The sequence below is a fragment of the Acipenser ruthenus genome, chromosome 7 (genome assembly GCF_902713425.1).
Source record: "Acipenser ruthenus chromosome 7, fAciRut3.2 maternal haplotype, whole genome shotgun sequence".
Lineage (NCBI taxonomy): Eukaryota > Metazoa > Chordata > Actinopteri > Acipenseriformes > Acipenseridae > Acipenser > Acipenser ruthenus.
The window spans coordinates 50,612,621-50,633,477 of NC_081195.1; the positions used below are offsets into that span (position 1 = coordinate 50,612,621).

The following is a 20,857-nucleotide window of genomic DNA, read 5'->3' on the forward strand; positions in this document are numbered from 1 at the left end:
CCTCCACTAATTTGTACATCTGCTCTACCCCAGCGACGACGCTTGGTTGCGAGTCCATGCAGTACAGAATACAATAGATACTGATATAGCAGCAGGACGAGTCAAAGGGAAGATGGAACACAGAGGCACAGACTTCAGTATATTGCTAGCTACGGATTCCTACAAGGTAACGACGAGGTTTGGGCAGATATTTTTATTTTTTTTAAGTAGAATGGGGATATAAAGACAAGGTGGTGTTGCTTCCCAAGGCCATCACTCTTTCCATGGTTCCCTTGTGTGCTACTTTCTTTAGGCCAAGTGGTAGGTAGTACAGCGGGTAGCGGCACTAAATCATGGCACCAGCTGGTACATTTTGATATCGGCAGATAGCTATCGTGATGGTTTATATGGTTCGTAAGTGTAGGATTGCATATTCCATGTGTCCTTTATTTTTTACTGATCGAATTGTGTAAGTCCCTACGATGATGTGCAGATTTTTAACTGAATAAGGGTTGGGGGATTTCAGAATAAAAGCAAGCAGGCAGGTCACAGGAGTGACCCCAAAGACAGTACCTGATGGCGAATTGTTTTCATTTTTTTTCTCTCTTCCAAATTCCTTGATTATTTATGTTTTACTGCAAGGTGTTTCCACGGGTCCGCCTATTCTGAAAAAACAAAACTGAAACTAATGTGTTCTGAAAAGGGACAGGACACATCTTCATGTGCCACAGTGATGTAATTACAATGGTTATTTTAATCTAGAATGTTCAAATGATTTTGTCATTATTTTATAGATTAGGCCTGTTAAAATTGTTCACATACTAGTTCACGTACGCAAGCGTCGTTTACATTAGGTTAATAACGAATGACTGAAGACTTTTAACAAACATTGGAATGTATTATAATATTTGTATTACTGTTTACATTGAAACTACTGTATAGATAGGGTAAGACAGTTGTTTTTGCTCTTTGAATCCTCGCAAAGACGATACCAATCAATCAGTACTTCATTTATATAGAGCCATTCATACAATACGTATATCAAAGCACTGTACAGGACAAAACAGAATAACATCAAAATACAATACATTTGTATAGAAATGAAAGAAAAACAGAATTTAGAATTCATTTTAAAAGGCTAATATAAGAAAGAATCTAAATATAATATATTTGTATATTGATTCAAGAGAAACTCGGTTTAAAATTAATTTTTAAAAAAAGCTAATCTAAAACAGTAAGTTTTCAATTTTGACTTGGTCATCAGCTGAGGTAGCACTTCTGATAGAAGATGGCAGTGCATTCCACAGGCTGGGAACATGGTGATTAAAAGCTCTCTCTCCCTTCCTTTTGTGATGAATAAATACAAGAAACAGCAGTGACAAGTTGTACTGAAATACAGTATAACCTATGTCAAAACATGTATTTGAAAAATACATGGTGCTATCCATGTTGTCATATGCTCAGTGATGTACATTTTATTCAGCCATACATATAAACAAATGCTTAAATGTAACCTAGTACTGTAAATAAAATGGCTTGCGAATTTCATCGGTAGCCAATATTTCAGTACAACTTGTCACTGCTGTTTCTTGTATTTATTTACTACAAGCTGTAGGTTTGTGACTTCTCCGGTGGTTGGGCACTCGATTTCACCAGGCATCAACACACCAGAGATGTCCCTATATTACTGTACGAAGCAATATTTAAGTTGGTGTTCTGCAATACCTCATTTAGGGAGTATCGATACGATACCATGCACAGTATCATGAGATACGATACTATCGCGATACTTTGGCTCTTATGTCCATTACATGTTAAATGGCTGAAAGTAATTTTGAAAGTGCATAAGGCTAATTCACAGTTAATAATGCTATAGCATGGTGGAATGCTTACTGTTTATATATTTCTGCTGAAAACAAGTTCCAGTGTATTCACAGGTCATTGCCACCGACTATAAAATTAAAATAAAACTGGTAAGAAAGAGCAATACTTAGCGTAAAGTACACCATATTATTTATTTCTTACAGAAAAAAAGAGAACTCTGGCATTTCGGCCAGCTTCAAATACTCCAATTACAAGGGATCTCTTAATTCTTATATATAACAAAATAACACAGACATACTTTCCTTGAAGCAGACTTTTTATAGCTGGGCCAGATGTTTTACATACAGGGGTATCTTTAGAAGTGACCTAAAAATGTGAGCAAGGAATGAGAAAATGATACTGTTGTGGAAGCTGATTTACACGATTACTTCAAGAACTGGCTTGAAGAGGTTCTTGCTTGGATCAACAAACAGCCAAATGAGCAAGATGGGCCAAATGGACCTCCTCTTGTTTGTAACATTTCTTATGTTCTTAAAGTCACATCCAGTATACAGGGCTTGAATTTCAGCAAGGGATTGCGGGAAGCACGCATTTTCCAAGTTGCTCCCGCAAATATGTAACTTTCAGTGTGGGAAAATCCCGCAGAGATATTTTAAGACACCAAGCTTCTGTATTTTTCACTCAATTTAGAATGCCTGAAACGCTACAACAATCTCGAAGGAAGTGGGTGTCAGTGACGAAAGCACTATAAGCCACATTCTGAGTAGTTCTGGTTAAAATAAATAAATAAATGTAGTGCTGGATAATTTAAGTGCCGCAAGACTTTATTCTCTTGTACGTGATTCTCGGATGCTATCTTTAAGCATTATAGAAACTCAGTACACTGCAGTAAGCAAACAGTTTTTCTAGGTGTTGCTTTGCAAGCGGTGACTTTCGCTTTAACTGAAAACTCTGTCACATTCATTTTGGGGCGCGCACATATTACTCAGACGCTGTAAAAACCACGTACCTGGCTTGTTTAAAAGTACAGATTCGGGGCTTTCCAAAGGCGTACGCAGTGTGTGTAGGTGGTACTCCTAGCCGGAACTACGATCGCCTGAAGTTAAGCCTCTCATCGTGTGACAGAGTTAACAGCTTAGGTTTCGTTTTGAGTCTATTGCTTCATCATTGAAGCAGCTAGACTGAAAGGGGTGGTAAAGTTGGAAAGCTTAGGAGCTCAGCTCCCCCCCCCCCCCCCCCCCCATTTTCATTTCATATTGAGGTTCAATGGTGCGTGTGTTTTTTTTTTTTTTAATAGACATTTGATATGTTACATGCATGAAGTACAAAATATCCAGTAGTTAAACATACATAAATGAAAACGGTGAAAAACAGGTGGAAATAGGGCTGAGTGTAAAGAGTTAAAAAAAAAAAAAAAAAGAAATGGCGCGCTGGTTAAAAAGAAAAGCACCTTTTTCTTCTGCTGCATGCAAAGAACTTCACGTCAGGCAAAGGCAAAAGCAATAGAGAGTGCTCTGTCTCACAGTGATGAACAGCTGTTAGGTCTCCTGAAGGCAGCTTATTTTAAAGCAACACCAGTGTGAATGATGATGCAGTAAAATATATATATAGTTTTTTATATGTAAAAGTGCCTTCCTCTTACATGCTATTAGAACAGAATTCTTTTTAAGCGTATTCAAGCCAAATGTCTCTGTCAAAACAACTCTCTAGTGCACCTTAAATAAGAACATAAGACATTTTACTAGCGAGAGGAGGCCACTCGACCCATCATGCTCGTTTGTTTGTTAAAAATCTTGCAAAGAAAGTAAATTTGAGAAAAGTCAACCACTATGGCTACGATAATAAACTGTAAGTTCTTTTTATTGCTTTCATCCTGAACCTGTAGCCGTCTGGCGGACTTTTGCAGTGTGACTCGGAAGCTGTAGGTCCTGTGCTTTCTTCTGCAGGTGAAGCGTCACATTGATTTTTACAGCTATCACATTACATGCACTTAAAACACGGATTAACACAAAATCCAAAGAATATAAAAGCATCGCTAACATTTTTGACATGCGATATGGTTTTAATGACACGTCGGCAAATTATATTTTTGCACTTTCTAGCAAATGCACTGTAATTACAAAATAAACAAGCATCAATAACTCCCTTTTGATCAGTTTCTAGCACATTCCTGTTTTATGTGTTATCTTTGCTGTGACTTTCTTTATAAGAAATATGCACTGGGATTCACTTCAAGTACAGTCAAAGTAAACTTCGGCTAAAAGAGATCAGGGCAGCGATCTGAAAGATGTTTTAATAAATTGGTGGCGTTTCCTCCTTTGTTTTTTACTTGGATTTTTTTATTTTATCACTATTTTGTATCGTAGGATTTTGGTATCCTGATATACCGCAGAACACTAATTTAAATAGCCCTAAAAAGATGAGTATAATGCTACTACTAGGCTATAGCCTACACAATAATAATAATAAAAAATTAACTCCTGTGTATATCCACAAGTGTCGACAAAAAAGAAACAGAATACTTCTTTAGATACAAACCCAATCCTTATATCTCCAAAAAATGTTGTTCTTGATCATGTTTTGTCATTTATTTAGACAGGATGTGGCTTCTAAGTAACATGCACATTAATCTTACAGTAAACGAGATATTGTCAAATTCCTATTAAGAGCTTTACTATCTAGAATATACTGTTCATCTGGAACAAATTATTCCCCCGTTCTCACTGTTGATACTCTTTATCAGTCTGCATTCCTTCAGATTTACATGGGGGCAATTCCAAGGGAATGGTACATTTGTTTCATTGATAAGTTGTCAATATCATACTATATGTTTTTTGGTGATGGGTCGATACTTCTAAATCAAAATGTGATCATTTAGTAAGTCTTGGGCTTGCCAGTAGCCTGATATTGTTGTCTTATGAAAGTTAAACAAAGAATGGCCCAAGGATCCAACTGTTAAACATTGTGGACAGCAGCCAATTTCAACAAAAATATAAAAAGATGAGAGCTGGAAACAGTTAAGCAGCGTGTTTTTTTTTGTGGTTTTTTTTACATTTTTTACAAATGTGAACGGGAATAGTCAGTAGTCTTTCAGTGAGCCCAATATAAGAATTAACATACTGACCCATGTGTTTTTTTTTTTTTATGTATATGGTGTGGCACATTATCCTTTAATTGTATCACGCAAAAGTGGTTGACTGGTGATTTTGTTGTGGAAATTATATAACGGTGTATCCAAATGTGCAGCTTGATAGCTGCAGATCAGGTGAAGATGCTTTCCTTGCATTCTTGTATAAATAGTAATCGAGGTGTTTGTAGGTTGATAAATAATCATTGAGAAATGTTCATTGAATGATGCCCAGCAAAGTCACCATCTGTGGATTTAGAGGAGAGGGTTACACCTAAGTAAGGGTTTGTGGAAGATCAGGCATTATAAGTAACAAAATGTAAAGCTTAGCTAAAACAATTTAATACATACTTAAGATACAGTTTTTAAAAATGATAGTATAAAGTATTTTGAGGAAGGAGAACTAATGCTTTATGACGGCACAACTTCATTGAGGTTTACTTCATAAATATTTCAGGAAAAATTGTATCCCATTTACTGAAAACTGAAACTGTACTGAAAGGATTTTCAAAGTGCCATTTAAAAAAAAAAAAGTTATGTTCTTGCATGCATGTATTTTTTTTAAAAAACAAACAATGTGTGAAGGTCACGGGTTTACAGCACTAAAGTCTGTGACTGCAAAGACTGCATTCAGTATTATTTGAATAGTCACTTTTACCATGCCGAAAAAATTAATTGCAAGTGATCCTGAAATACTTTATATTGTAATTGATAAAAAAAAAGGTGGCTTAAGAAAAAAACAAAATTAAACCTATTTTTCAAATTCACAAATGGTTAATGGAAATTACCTGTCTGCAGTTTGTTTCCATTTCAGCAAGTTGCGATTTAATTTGCATGTTGCCTTCTGGGCTTGTGTAGTATTGCTGCACACTGCCCATGATAGGAAAAATGTTTCAAACTAACTTTTTTGTTTACTGTGCTGAGGCAATGCACTTTGCATCTTTAAAACCCACTGAAGGCGGCATTATGGTATTTGAAACATTTCTCTACTTTCTACCTTTTTAAATCGCTGCAAGTAAACTTTAAGTGGTCCAATATATGTAGAAATGAAAGATAAATGGGTCTATGAATAACACTACTGGCAAGTAGCTGTTGCCATTGCAGAAGGATAACAGAACAACGGTGACCGAGTATGTGTCTGTATATTTGAGACATGTTGCATGTTATTGCAGTGGGAGAGGGAGATAGCAGGGAAAGGTCTAATGTAACTAGAGAAGTTACATTTAGAGACGTGACATTTAGCCACCTCGTTCTCCACTTCTCTTTTGGCTCCGATACGGTATAGGGTTGGGCAAATCAAGACTGATTGGTTGCAACATCCAATAAGACTACAGGGATAAGGCTACTTTGTCTACTTCAGTGAAGTTCCAGAAAGTGCTTTTGAAGCATATTGCAGTTTGGCATGCTGACTCTGCACGAACATGTAATGAATTCAGTAAAAATAAAAACATGTAAATATTTATTTTTGTTTTTAGATATGTTTAGGCTTTACAGTAAACTCGTTTTCATGTGATTTAGTGTTTGTGTTTAGCAAGAATTTATGATGAGTCAACCACTTAGTTGACATCAGGACTGAATGTTATTATACACAGTTTTGATTTAAGGCGTGTTTACCGTAGAAGAAACTGACAATGGATGGGGTTAGGGGAGGCCCTAATGCAGTAAGGCTGAGGAGGCAGGAAAATAGTATAAAGGTGTAGTTTTTACAGTTTTAAAAAAAGTCTTTGCATACAGAAGATTGTTACCATATGATTTGAGGAATAAGGCAATTGGGAGGAGGAATAAAATGGCAAGGTCATGTCTATTTGTATCACAGAGTGAAATAAAGCCAAGCATGTTTCAAGGGGAAATACCAAATATGTTCCTACATTTAAAGCTGCAGTGTTACACTCTGTTATTCATTTTTACACTAAAATGATATTCCTGGGTGAATGTTTACTACATTCTTTCTGCTTTTTTTGTTAGCTGGCCATCTTACTTCAATTACCTAAAGTGAGGCAGACAAACATCAACTTGTAGTAAAAACAAAAACTACAACAAAAAAACCTTTGACATACCAACCTTAAACCTTGCAAAACATGAAGGGTGAATTACAACAAACTAAATGGAGTGTACTAGCTGGGGATGATCCTGTGGTTACAGAGGCCAGTACTAATAATACTCTGAGGGACAGTAAAACATTCTGTTCTGATCTTTGTTTTCTTTCTTGTACGTAGGTGACTCACTATAAGCAGTACCCTCCCAACACAAGCAAAGTATATTCCTACTTTGAGTGCCGTGAAACAAAGACTGAGAATTCCAAGGCCAGGAAGGTGAAATATGAGAAAACAGTATTTTATGGCTTGCAGTATATTCTGAATAAATACTTAAAAGGTATTTCTCAAAAAAAAATTATTATACCTTTTATTTTACATTTTTACAGTATCCTTGTGTGTGTGAAAAGTAAAAAAAAAAAAAAAAAAGTTAGCAATATATATGCATATATTTTAAAGAAGATACAATTGCTGCAGATTTTGGAGTGTTTTACCAAAGTTTATTGTAGAAAGTCTATTCAGCGCCCTCTGTTGATGAGTGAAGTAATCCTATAAAATGAAATCATTCCCTAACATTAAAAAAAAATTTACCACACAATTATTGGTCAGTTGTAAGCTATGTTCCCAGAAGTTTGATAAATGTATCTGTATGATACTTTATACTGCCCACTTGGATGGCTTATTGTTGTTATTATTATTATTATTATTATTATTATTATTATTATTATTATTATTATTATTATTATTATTATTATTATTATTATTATTATTATTATTATTATTAATATTTATTTCTTGGCAGATGCTCTTATCCAGGGTGACTCACAATTGTTACAAGATATCACATTATTTCACATACAATTACCCATTTAGACAGTTGGGTTTTTACTGGAGCAATCTAGGTATAGTACCTTGCTCAAGGGTACAGCAGCAGTGTCCCCCACCTACGGTCAAGAGTCCAGAGCCCTAACCACTACTCCACACTGCTGCCCTAACATAGTTTTGTTTGAATAAGCCAAACTGGAGATATACAGCCTAATCTTTAAAAGCATGAAGGGCTTCTGTTGGCTCAAGAGAAGCATTGAAATGTAGTAATCAGGAAATCATTTAATATTTTTGCCTTATTTTAAAAGGCAAGGTGGTGACTCTGGAAAAAATACAGGAAGCCAAGGAGGTTTACAGAGAACATTTTCAAGATGATGTTTTTAATACAAAAGGATGGAACTACATTCTAGAGGTAAGATGTATCATGATCACATATATTCAAAAGGGCTAATTTTAAAGAATGCAAGTTCATGCAAGGCCTGGAAATTAAGTACGTGCCACAGTTGGGGGGGGGGGTTACTTTTATAGGTAACTGGCTAGGCTAAAAACAACATGGTTTTTGAGGAAACTGGTATTCTAGCTTGTGAGTTGGAATACAAATTGCAGTTCATTGTAACATACACATTTTTATTTCTAACAAAGCCGTGCGCCAAAACCCATTTCTGATGAATCTGAATTTCATTTTCAGAAATATGATGGTCATCTCCCCATCGAAATAAAGGCTGTCCCTGAGGGCAGTGTTATTCCAAGAGGAAACGTGCTCTTCACTGTTGAGAGTACTGATCCTGAATGCTACTGGTTGACCAACTGGGTCGAGGTCTGTGTGACACATTTATACATTTCATTGGTTAAATATTTCACAGGCTATCTCACCCCTTTTCCAAATGTATGGAAATGAATAATGATCGGTATGGGTACTAGATGTTTTTTAAAGTCTGTTTTTACAAACAAAGTAAGGTTTGATATTCTCCAGCCTTTTGTAGATTGATATTCATGAAACTGCTGCAGACTGAACAAACTCTTATTACAAACAGGTCTTTAAAAAAAAAAAAAAAAATTATATTAGTAATAATTGTATTTAAATAACACAAGTTAAAGCTTCATGAATATAACCCTATTTAATCTTAAAACATACTAATTAAGGATTGACACATAGGCACAAAAAATTGTGACCAAAAAATGTTTGTATGCAGTAAAATGAGTTACTGTAATGTTTATTAAAGAATACAAAACATAGTTTATTTGAAAATTGAAAAAGTTTATATGTAAAAATATTTGGTGCAAAGAAACTGTCTGCTGACACTGTAGTTTATTAGTCAATTAATGTAATGTGTTCACATGCTTTTGGCGTTTGTTATTGTCAGCTGATATACTCATTTTATTTGGTTTCTTTTTACAAAGTGCTACTGTTCAAAACTCTGCTGGTAAAATGAGGGATAGGCTGAAGGAGGTGGGACAGGACCAAGAGTTATATCATTCGAACCATCCATCCTCAATTAACAGTACAGCTTGTATGCCCACCTCCAAACGATTATGTTATACATTAAAATAACATTCGAACACAAGGGGGTATTACATTAAATTCTGTTCATTCCTGTCATTCTAATGCAGACTATCCTTGTCCAAGTCTGGTATCCAGTCACTGTTGCTACCAACTCCAGGGAGCAGAAAAAAATTTTGGCCAAATATTTGATGGAAACATCTGGGAACTTGGAACGTCTAGAATACAAGCTGCATGACTTTGGATACAGAGGAGTCTCCTCACAAGAGGTAATAAAGCTCAAGATTAAAAAATAAAGTGGAATACATGTGATGAATTAGTCTGACTTTTTGCTATACTCCATTGTCTGGTTGTCACTAACACTAAACATTACATTTAGACCGCTGGTATAGGTGCATCGGCTCACTTGGTTAACTTCAAAGGAACAGACACTGTAGCAGGGATTGGTGTTATTAAGAAATACTACGGGACCAAGGACCCAGTGCCAGGATATTCTGTTCCTGCAGCAGAACACAGGTATGTTAGTGACACCCCAACAAAACCTGGTACAGTTACCACTGCTTAGAACGGGCGCGCTTGTGTTAACGTGATTCACCCGCATTAAGCGATGGACGGTATAAACTCCCACACAATAACCTGACATTCAAAATGTCGCCCAATCACCAGTACAGTAATCAAAACATAGAAGCGTGTATGCAGTTAAATCTTTATTAAGACACTCCTTACACTAATAAAAAAGATGTAATAAAGCCTATAAATGTAATAAAGTGCACAAAAGTAATGCCAGTGCAGAAATGTACAGTACAGGTAGGCTACATTACTGCAAAATGTTTCCAGTGAAGAACTCTTATCTTTTTTTGCAAGTATGGACGGCAAACTTTCGGCGTTTTCCAAAAAATCCCAATTAGTATACTGTATCCGGCTGCTGCTCCATAGCATGCCACAATGTTACAAGCGCAGCATGCACGCTTAGGTCATCAGTGTCTGTTTCAGGCAGAGTGTACTAGTCGCTAAGGTGATAAAGCTGAATTTTTTTTTTTGCCCTCTGGTGTTAGAATTTCAGTTTTGGTTGTATTTTTGTCAGCACTCCTCCTCAACTACAGAACCCCCAGCTTTTTTGAAGCAATGTTGCATTGTTTGCTGACTGACAGAGTTCCAAGCATGCTTTAGCAAGCACACAGCATCTAACAGAGACATTTTATTTACACTGAATTTTCGTGCTTATTATTATTATTATTTGTTTATTTAGCAGACGCCTTTATCCAAGGCGACTTACAGAGACTAGGGTGTGTGAACTATGCATCAGCTGCAGAGTCACTTACAATTACGTCTCACCTGAAAGACGGAGCACAAGGAGGTTAAGTGACTTGCTCAGGGTCACACAATGAGTCAGTAGCTGAGGTGGGATTTGAACCGGGGACCTCCTGGTTACAAGCCCTTTTCTTTAACCACTGGACCACACAGCCTTCTGATGTGCATTGCTTTTCTTTTTCCAGCCATGCTTGCTTTTGCAGTCAGTGCTGTTTTTTCAAACTGTAAACCCAACACTGTGCAGGGATTAAATAGCCAAGGTACAGCACTGGGGTAATCGCTCAGTAACGAGGTGCAAACATCTGATTGATCGACATGTCAAGCTTTTACTTCAATAAAGTGCTGGCTTTTGTATTGGAATCTGTGAATGGCAAGGTAACAAGGTGAAAACAGCTGATTTGTGGATTAGTAAGAGCAATTACTACAGTATAAGCAGTGTGTTTTGTTATTTAAATCTATGTGAATGGCACATAACGAGATCCAAACAGCTGAGTTTACCCCAAATATGCAGCATGCTTAACGCAGTATAAACAATGCCTTTGTTATTGAAATCAATGGGAATGGCAAACACTATTTGTCCAATAAACAGCTGCCCGAAATAACCCTGTATGGTGTAAGTGGTGGATACTGTAACATTTTATGCCAGTGCTAATACAGCAAAAAAAAAAAAATAATTCTATCATGATCACATAAAGCAGTTTTCAAATATATATATATATATATATATATATATATAATATAATATAATATAATTTTTTTTTCTTAAAGATGCAATGTACACAAATGTATTTTAGCATGTACATCAGAATTTCAGGTACAGTCCATTAATTAAATTTATCGCTAATCTATTTAGTACTGTAGTCAAAAGTGGATGTTAAACTTTGTAACAGCTTTTGTAGTTTGGCTACATGTTCCTTGAAGTAATTCACTCCCTGACTCTTTATTTACAGTACTATTACAGCCTGGGGAAAGGATTATGAAAAAGATGCATTTGAGCACATTGTAAAGCAGTTCCCTTCAGTGCCGGTATCAATAGTCAGTGACAGCTATGACATTTACAATGCCTGTGAAAAGATATGGGGTGAAGACTTGAGGAGCTTAATCGAGATCCGCAGTGCTGATGCTCCTCTTATTGTCAGACCAGACTCAGGAAATCCACTGGATACAGTACTGAAGGTAACATACTTTTTAAAAGTAACCAAATACTTTTAATTTCTGTTTATTTCACTCATTTAAACACTACCCTTAAACAACTTAAGTAATAGAACAGATGACTGGGGTTGTGCATGTGTTGCCTTCTCTCCAAAAATATTATCAATTTTTATCTTGATAGCATTAAAACCGCTATGAAATTGCATTGGTGTCCTATAGTTTAACAGTGATCATTCATCAGTGCTGAACTGGTCACATTTCTTCAGAATTTGTTCAAAGGAGTGGGAGAGACTACACGGACTTGCCAAAAAATTACAGATTTGTCTTAACAGTGGTAAGGACCATGTAGCTCCTAAGGTTTCTGTGATTTTGGATCACTATTCAGTGCACACGTCTGCGGCTCAGTCTGACAAGACTTGCTTGCTTTAGTTATTCTTTCTGGTAGTGGTTTCCTGCAGGTTTTACCATTCCAGAACCATTTAATGGACACATTTGGTCAATGCAGCAACTGTGTTGGGGGATATGCTGGTTGCACATGCACCCTCTTCTGCTTTCCAATGATTGTTGTTTCTGAAGTTGCATATATTCAGAAACAATCATGTGATGTGTCAAGTTATCCACTAGACCCTGCTTACACAGGTCAGGTGGATTACTTGGTACATTGCATAACACATAAATAAGCATACATTTTATAGATTTTCTAATTTGAGTGTATATCACAATAGATATTTTATTTAAATTTCACTTCAGCATAAAATTGTATACGTTTCCCCACCTTCTCACAAGACTGAAATCCATATGGATGGCATTTCCATAAGAATTACTTTTTGCCAGATTCTGGCAATGTTGCACATTTACACAGTTAAAACAGATAATTTCCATGTGTTGGGACACATATTGAACAAACGTTTCTTGTCCATGTCCATGTCTGCCAGAAATAACATAATTTCTATCCATTAGAAACATGTATACAGCATGTGTTGACTTGCACCTATTACCACCTTGCCAGAATTTGTGTGATTACTTTCTAAAATGGCTAGTGAAAAAAGAGCTCCTTTTGATGTTTGGGATTAATATATTTTAAAAACAGAGGGTCAACACATCTGCTCTTCACCCTCTATTTAAAAATGGCACCTAGCAAGTAGTAAACAGACCAGATTAGGATGTGCACACATCTCTACTGAAAGCCACAGGCGCTGCTTCAGATTTGGGAAGTGAGTCAGAAACCGATATGCCACTCAGAAAGGCCTCAACAGTTTTCGTTTGCTTGTTCAGCTAAACCAAAAAAGGCATAAGTAAGCCTCAGTAATGTTATTACTTTATGAATATGTGTCTCTGTCCACTGTTTATTGCAAAGAAATGGCAATGGCAGGGAATACAAACAAAAAATGCAATGTCTACTTTTTATGTACTGTTTTTTGATTAAATATAAACTACTATACGACATCCTTTGTTTTGTAGTTCAGTGGGGTAAAGTAAGGCCTTCCCAACCTATTCATGCTTTTTGTTACTTTTTTATTTTTTATTACTGTAATAGTGTAACGTATCATTGCTTTGATTGATTACTTTTATATTTTATAGTCCTTTTGAATATTCTAATTCTTGTCTGAATTCTGAACTGATACCCGAACATGAAAGTACTATGTTTGTCCCAGCACTATAATTTCCAGATTGCTGCCAAAGGTAATCGACTTAAAATAAAATTTAACAATGATGTATTTTTGTTACTGCAGCCAAGAACAAAAACTACATAGTTACATTATGCTTTGGCAAATCAGATTTGTTGCATGCAATTATACTTGTTTTTGGTTTGTTCATAGGTTTTGCATTTGTCTTAACTGTTATATGTGTCATCTAGGTGCTGGAGATCTTGGGAAAGAAGTTTACTCCCACAGAAAACAGTAAGGGGTTTAAGGTGCTACCCCCTTACATCAGAGTTATCCAGGGAGATGGTGTGGACATCAATACTTTGCAGGAGGTTTGTAGACCTTAAGTCCTCTCTTAATAACCAGGCTAATGGGGTCATGGGTTGTATTGAGACACCTCCAGTGTACTGGTCATAGGTGTTCTAGATTAAATGGCTCATTGCAAAATAACACAAGCCCTTTGGCAGTACTTGGTAAGGGTGTGCAGATTTCAAATTTGTAAATGTACAGGTTCATATTTGTAGTTATGTAAACTCTACAGGCTACATTTGTCAATGACCTTGATGTCCAATTGAAATTATGCAACAGTCAAGAACATGCTTGGGACAGAACTAGTTGTATCAAGATTCAACATTGCTCTTAAACTGAACTTGCTGGAAGTGCAAGCTGATATATAAAGTCTACCTGCCCATGTATGAGCACTTTTCCATTTAACATAATAGCACCAAAGCTGCAGATTGTATTATATCAACTGGGGCATAAATTAGAAGACAAATACAGTTACTTTATCATTTTGAATCAGTGTATATATGAAGGACATGCCTCAGTCAAATCATATGTGGTTTTGGTTGGAACTGGAATGTTTTACTTAATGATAATGGCTTTCATGAATAAATAATGTTGAGAAGAACTAATAAAAAATCTAATAATTGTATGTTCTTTTTAAGATAAAATCCTGCTGTCAAAGATTTTGTGTTACATTACAACTGCAACAACACTGCAAAAGGAGGATACTATTTATGTATAAATTCATAAAATATCTGCATTGTTTGGAGTACTGTAATTCAATTTCCATGCACAACATTGTACTGTCAATTGATTATTATTATTAGTATAGTTTTAAATACCTAAATGGTTTTTATTACAGTATTAAGATTACTTGTTAGGCCCCCACCGCTTCTACAGCTGCTAATCTCTCATAGACCATTTCTTGCAACTTTATATTTTCAATGGTATGGAAACTCCTCATTGGGAAATCTTAACGACATTCCTGTTCTATTCCTTTGTGTGGCAAAACGGTGTCTGGAATGATCTCCTGAGGAGCAGTACAATCAAGATACTGATACATGACAGCAAAACGTCACTGTGTGTGGAATTGTTCAGTTGTCTGTCAGATATAATATTCCTTGCTTGGCAGCCTTTTATTTTGTAAAACACTATACCAGCAAAAAATGCAAAGTGTTTTTTTTATAAACAAGGCTGACATAAAGTCGCTTTGGGTGTATCCACACCTGCTGTTGCTTACAGTATATAACCTGTGTATAGTAGAGTGCTGAATGTTCAAATGACCAAGTTGTGTGTTACACAATGATTCAGTGCAGATATCAGATGGGTCATTATCTGAGTGTTAAAATCACTGTTGTACAATACCGAATGAATGAAATGTGCTTGTTAAAAACATCTATTTTGCCTCTAAAACCAGCTTCCAGACTTCCCTTATGTGTTGAAAATAATATGTTGAGGGGGTGGGTGAATATTTATTTAATGTGTTGCTGTTTGTTTTCAGATTGTAGAAGGCATGAAGGAACACAAATGGAGTATTGAAAACATTTCCTTTGGTTCGGGTGGAGCCTTACTGCAGAAATTAACCAGAGATCTCCTAAACTGCTCTTTCAAGTGCAGTTACGTGGTAACCAATGGCCTGGGGGTATGTCATATACAGTTGCATCGAATTTCTTTTCCAGGTTAATTTGATTAGTTATGTTACTGCATGGCATATTAATATATATGATGGGGTTTCAATAGATGGCACACTCCTCTGCGTCCTAAGTGTCACCCATGGGACTATATGGACATGGAGTGTCTGTTCAGTTGATCTAAATGCCTTTCATGTGGCATGTGGAAACCAAACCTTTCTTACCATATAAATGTATCATGCCGCCTATCGTGTTGAAAGAGGAGAGGGCTGGATTCCCTGGTTGTATATCAGTTTTGCTTAGATATGTCATTTAAAGTCAAATATTGGTTGGACGTGATAATGATGTATGTTGTGTCCAAGTTGAGACTCCCTCTTAAATCCAAGATACTATCCTTAAAATACAATTTTTTAAATCAAATTCTAGAAGCAGTTTACAGTTTGTCTAGCCAATTGTATTCCTTCTAATTTTTAAACCATAATTAAAGAAGCACTTTTTAAACCATTTTTTTCGTCTCAAAAATGTCCTGCATCTTAAATTCAAGTATAGCAATGAGTGTATTAAAATCAGCAACAAGTACACAAACAGGAACGTCCCTGACTACCCGAGAAAGACGAACAAAAACATTACTGCCCAATCTCTAATCATCCGTGACATACAGGCACTCATTTTCAAAGACGCGTCATCAGCTTCCTGAGGAATTCAAAGAGAAGCTTTTACAATTTCAGTGTTTCGTTATTAGGCTCTGTTCTAACCAACAGTATCAGCTTGGACAGATCAGAAATGCTGATCAGACCCCTGTATATTGTGACATACCAAGCAATAACACAGTTCACAAAAAAGGTGCGAGTAATCATGACTAAGGTCCTGTGAAAATAGCAGAAAATCTTTAAAATTTACAGCAGTGTCACGGGTAAAGTATCGTTTTTTGCGGAATGTGCACAGACTATTTTATAAATTACGTGTACAGAATATTATTTTTTAAAACCTCAAATAGAGATAAATGCACTGACATCATCAAAGTTATTCAAGCACTTTATTACAATAGCTTGTGAAACGGTGCTGTAATTAACAGCCTGTAGGTAAAGTGTATCTGCAAGGACAGCTTTCAGTTCTAGCACTTCCGATGCATGTTCACCATTTAGGTCTTGCAAAACAAATACAATGTGTAACCCATACTGATCTTGTGCATCAGTCGACTCGTCAGTGTGACCACTGACAAGCAACCAGACTGTTTGTTTGTTTTACCAATTCCATAATCTCCTGCTTGTGATACTTGGCAACTTTTAGGTAAGTATTTAGTATTAAGTATCTCAGCTGGGCTGCTGAACGAATCGCTCCACCATTTGCTACACTTTTTTACTTAACTTAACTTTTGGTTGTCCAGTATTTCAAGAGGAATATTTGCGCAAACGCACACCTCTGTCAGGTCAAAATGTAATGTGTTTCGTGCTTCATGGTTTTCAGTGGACTTTTGGAACATGGAAGTCACCTTTTTTTGTTTCTTTGCAAGTAAAGCAGTCGCAGTACTGCGCTGGATTTCCGCCTGTCTTTCATTGAATATTTTATCTAAATGCCTGTCAACAGCCGATTCTCAGTAGTCATCTATAGTAAAGTTGCAGGACGTACAGAAGAGCTTGCCTTCATCGCTGTGTAAAACTGCTGAATACTGCTTTGTGATCTGCTGCAGACACATTTTATGCCTTTTTAGAGACATCCATTTTCTTGTTTACAGTGTGTAGTATTTTAATTTCCTGCCTAGATTGCATATAGTCACAAGACAATCGCTGCACAGCACTGTGCATGGCGAATAGTGCACACAGCAGAGCTGTAGTTTCATTAATGTGATTGATTTTATTTATTTGTTTTTATGAAATACATATTATGAAATGTATTTTTATGTTCTTAAGAATATTGTAAAAAATTGTGGTATTGGGCCTTAATCATGACTGGAAATGAGAAGCAGTGCATAACTAATGCTCTGCATGACAGCAGGCGGCTGCAAACTGTCTCCATACGTCATTTTCTTATATGCGCAATTGAGGTTGTATCTTTGTAAATGCATCTAAGGTTACAGACAAGACTGCAGGCGCCCGGGGTCGCGGTGAGCCGAGGACACCCTGGCCAACCTAAACCCCCGCCCCCCGGGCGGCGCTAGGCCAATTGTGCACCTCCCGCTGGGAGCTTCTGTCCACGGTCCGCAGTGGAATAGCCTGTACTCGAACCAGCAACGTCCAGGCTATAGGGAGCATCCTGCACTCCACGCGGAGTGCATTTACCAGATGCGTCCTTCGGTAGCCCCCTGAGGTTTTATTTTTACCTCGGATTCAGGGTAGGATATTTGGTCTGTGTCTAATTACAGAGTGTCTAAATTTGAAGGAATACTGTAATTTTTCCTCTTATTAGCACTTGCAATATTATCACTGGCCCCCATTTTCTGCTTCCCAGCACCTCATCCTTTCCTGTGTCGTACTTCAAAGGTACCAGGATGCAGCAGCATAGTATTAATTTGCATATCCTGTATTAACAGAAAAGACAGCGGTTCCCCGCATGCTAAAAGGGGAACCATTAGTAATCTAATGAGTGGTATAAAAAACGACTTTAAAGAAATAGTTAGCACTCTTAACTTGATATATTTGTATTTTACCTGAATGATTTCTTTATATAGGCTATGTATTGACTGAAACTGCTTCATTTCATTATAGGATTTTGAATCTGTACCAAAGAAATTGTGAGCTTGAAGTTCTTTTGCCTTTTGCAGGTAAACGTGTTCAAGGATCCAGTGGCAGATCCAAATAAAAGGTCAAAGAAAGGTCGCCTGTCTTTGCACAAAACACCCAGTGGGGAGTATGTTACTCTTGAAGAGGGCAAGGGAGATTTGGAAGAATACGGTGTGGTATGTATAGTTGTGTGGCTTTTATTTTTTTGTTTGATCCCCCCCCCCCCATTTAGTTATATTTGCAGTAGATCATCCAGGTAATTTGCTTTGAGAACAATCTTTGTTTTCTTAACAGGATCTGCTTCACACAGTTTTCAAAAATGGCACGATAATTAAGACGTACACCTTTGATGAAGTGAGAGAAAATGCCAAATTGAAGGAGACTGAACTGGAAGAACTGCTTCACTAATTTGAGGTGGTGTATATGTATCAAAGCCTGTGAAATAGTGTCCAAATACACCCACCCTCCATTGAGCACCATCCTTGGAAACCAATCTTTCTGCGAATAATATTTATGGAGGTTTTAATTCCTTTTATGACCCTTTTGGGGGGCCAAGGTGGCACAAAAAGGCCTAACAATGAGGGTAGAGTGTAATCGGCTTTTTTTGTACAGGTCTGTAATGTTTTAAATTTCAGAATCTACCAAACATTGTTGTACTGTTAAAGATGGGAAAAGTAAAGACCAAGAGCATATTGCCATGCTTTAAACTAATGCAGTTTATATTGTATATAGTTCCAAAGGTTGCACCGACAATACTAATTTTAAAATGACTGGTAAATGTATACTTATGCAAGTTTCTCAGAGTCAACACTTTGTTCAGCTGTAGCATAATCGATAAATGTTGCTGAATGTGAAAGCAGTGTATGCTGACAGTTCACTTGTTGTTCAGAACTAGATTTGTTTTAAACAAATAGGTGTTTGATTGGAAAATGCACTTTTTATTTGTTACCTTTTTTATGTTTTCAGGTGCCTTTGCCTTTTGTTTCTAAAACAACTCTGTGAAAGCCAAATGACAGTATGGCCACTTCTGTAGTAACAATCGCAATGCTAGGCGTCTAATCGCTATCTTGCTAAAGAAAGAATAAAATTAGGCTTCACAAATCAGTTATTTTCTGTTTTGTACTACAACAAAAAAAATTGTTAGGACATTTGTGGAACATACTGTAATTTCAAAAATAAAGTACTGTATGCCACCTTTTTAATCGAATAAGAATCAATTTACAAGAAGCTGATTTTAACATTTTATATTTAACTATTCGGTTCAAACTTGTATCTTTATGACTTGAAGGTAAATTGTGTTTGAAATGTGTTGCAGTAAATGTATAAATCTATTATAGCTGTTATTGTGGCCAAATTATATTACTACTTGATAGCATTACCTACATGGGGATACATGCTATATAGGAAGACGGACATTATTATTATTATTATTATTATTATTATTATTATTATTATTATTATTTTAATCCACAATTACAATTTATTCAGTTTTATACCAGTTAAGTCATGAGTTCCCTACAACTGTGTTTATATCTAATCCACTTCCAGTTAAGTGTGGGTGCGCTGCAGAATGAATGCTGTAAAAGTCTGTTGATTTAAGTTGCTTGTATTGTTTTATGTACTGATGTAATGTTTCCAGAATTGATTTCAGACTTTTTGTATAACCTGCTGTAGCTATGTTGTCAATAATATTAAAGTGACCACCCTAACTGTTACATAAATGTTTGTTTTTCTTGTAACTGTAACATTAAGGGGACTGTAACACCTTTTATTGCTGCTGTTGGCACAATTTACAATTACAACACATCAGAAAAGACTTTTATTTCTACTAGATTTATAGTTGAATCTACTGCTGCCTTTGTGATTAAACTATTTCATTGTTTGAATACAATTGTTCTAACATTTGACCAGATCTGTGTGTGCTGAAATAAAAAGCAGCATCCATACAACAGTATTTTGTGTTTCAGCTGTATTTACCTTTTTTTTGATTCAGAGATCGTTACCTGGAAAAAGGGAAAAGGTTGTTGTAATAGAAAATCTCTTAGAAAAAATAGCATCAGCGGTACGATAATGGTCTTTTGATTAGAGGGTGAGCATTAAATGCATTATTGAAATGTTATGCAATCTAATTATTCAAACAGAGCTAAAATCCAAATCGTTAATCTATCCTACTTATTGTATATAAGAGACAAGAACTAGTTATGTTCACTACAAACTGACTTTATTCCAAGTACAGTATCACGTTAATTCAAGGAATCAATATTCTGTTTAAAAAAAAAATAATAATTTAGTAATAGCAATAATTTGGAATTATCTGACTGGCAGCAGTAGAAAAAAAAGACCAAAAAATAAACATAAAATGGAAGCAATCTTCTGTTTTAACAACAACAACAAAAAAACATGTTACCATCGCTCGAGTCTCAGAATAGCCAAAAAAAAAAACAAAGCCATTAAAGTTTAAACCAGTAGCCTCTACAATTGAAATTGTTTGCATGCCATTTGCGATCGTCTTAATCAACGTGTTCTGTTTTCAGCCCACATTTGATCGCATTTCCTAACATTTCGCTTGCTTGCCTGGGACCCACCTCCTCCACGCTAGATCCAGCTTCAGTAGAAGCAGAGTAGTCACGTGATGAAAAGCATGCTGGACATTGGGAGGTGAATATCCAATGACAATGATGCCATGTGACAAAGGTAGGAAGTAATGAAAAAAAAAAATTGAGTAGCCATTATTTGCAGACACCCACTTCTTAATATTTGACCTGCACATTTTTGACAGTTTATAAATGATTAAACAAAATTAAAAACATTTAACACTTTACT

The 20,857-nt window shown here is 36.2% G+C and overlaps 1 protein-coding gene across 1 annotated transcript; it reads left to right on the forward strand.

Moving 5' to 3' along the window:
• The first annotated feature begins 2 nt into the window (after positions 1-2).
• nampt1 (nicotinamide phosphoribosyltransferase 1) lies at positions 3-19,983 on the forward strand. The gene is made up of 11 exons (XM_034026961.3): positions 3-166; positions 7,147-7,303; positions 8,097-8,200; positions 8,477-8,605; positions 9,400-9,558; positions 9,669-9,805; positions 11,551-11,776; positions 13,611-13,730; positions 15,185-15,325; positions 18,076-18,210; positions 18,329-19,983. Exons 1-11 carry the CDS (start codon positions 113-115, stop codon positions 18,440-18,442), a joined length of 1,476 nt encoding a protein of 491 aa, XP_033882852.1. The 5' UTR covers positions 3-112; the 3' UTR covers positions 18,443-19,983.
• Positions 19,984-20,857: the final 874 nt, after the last annotated feature.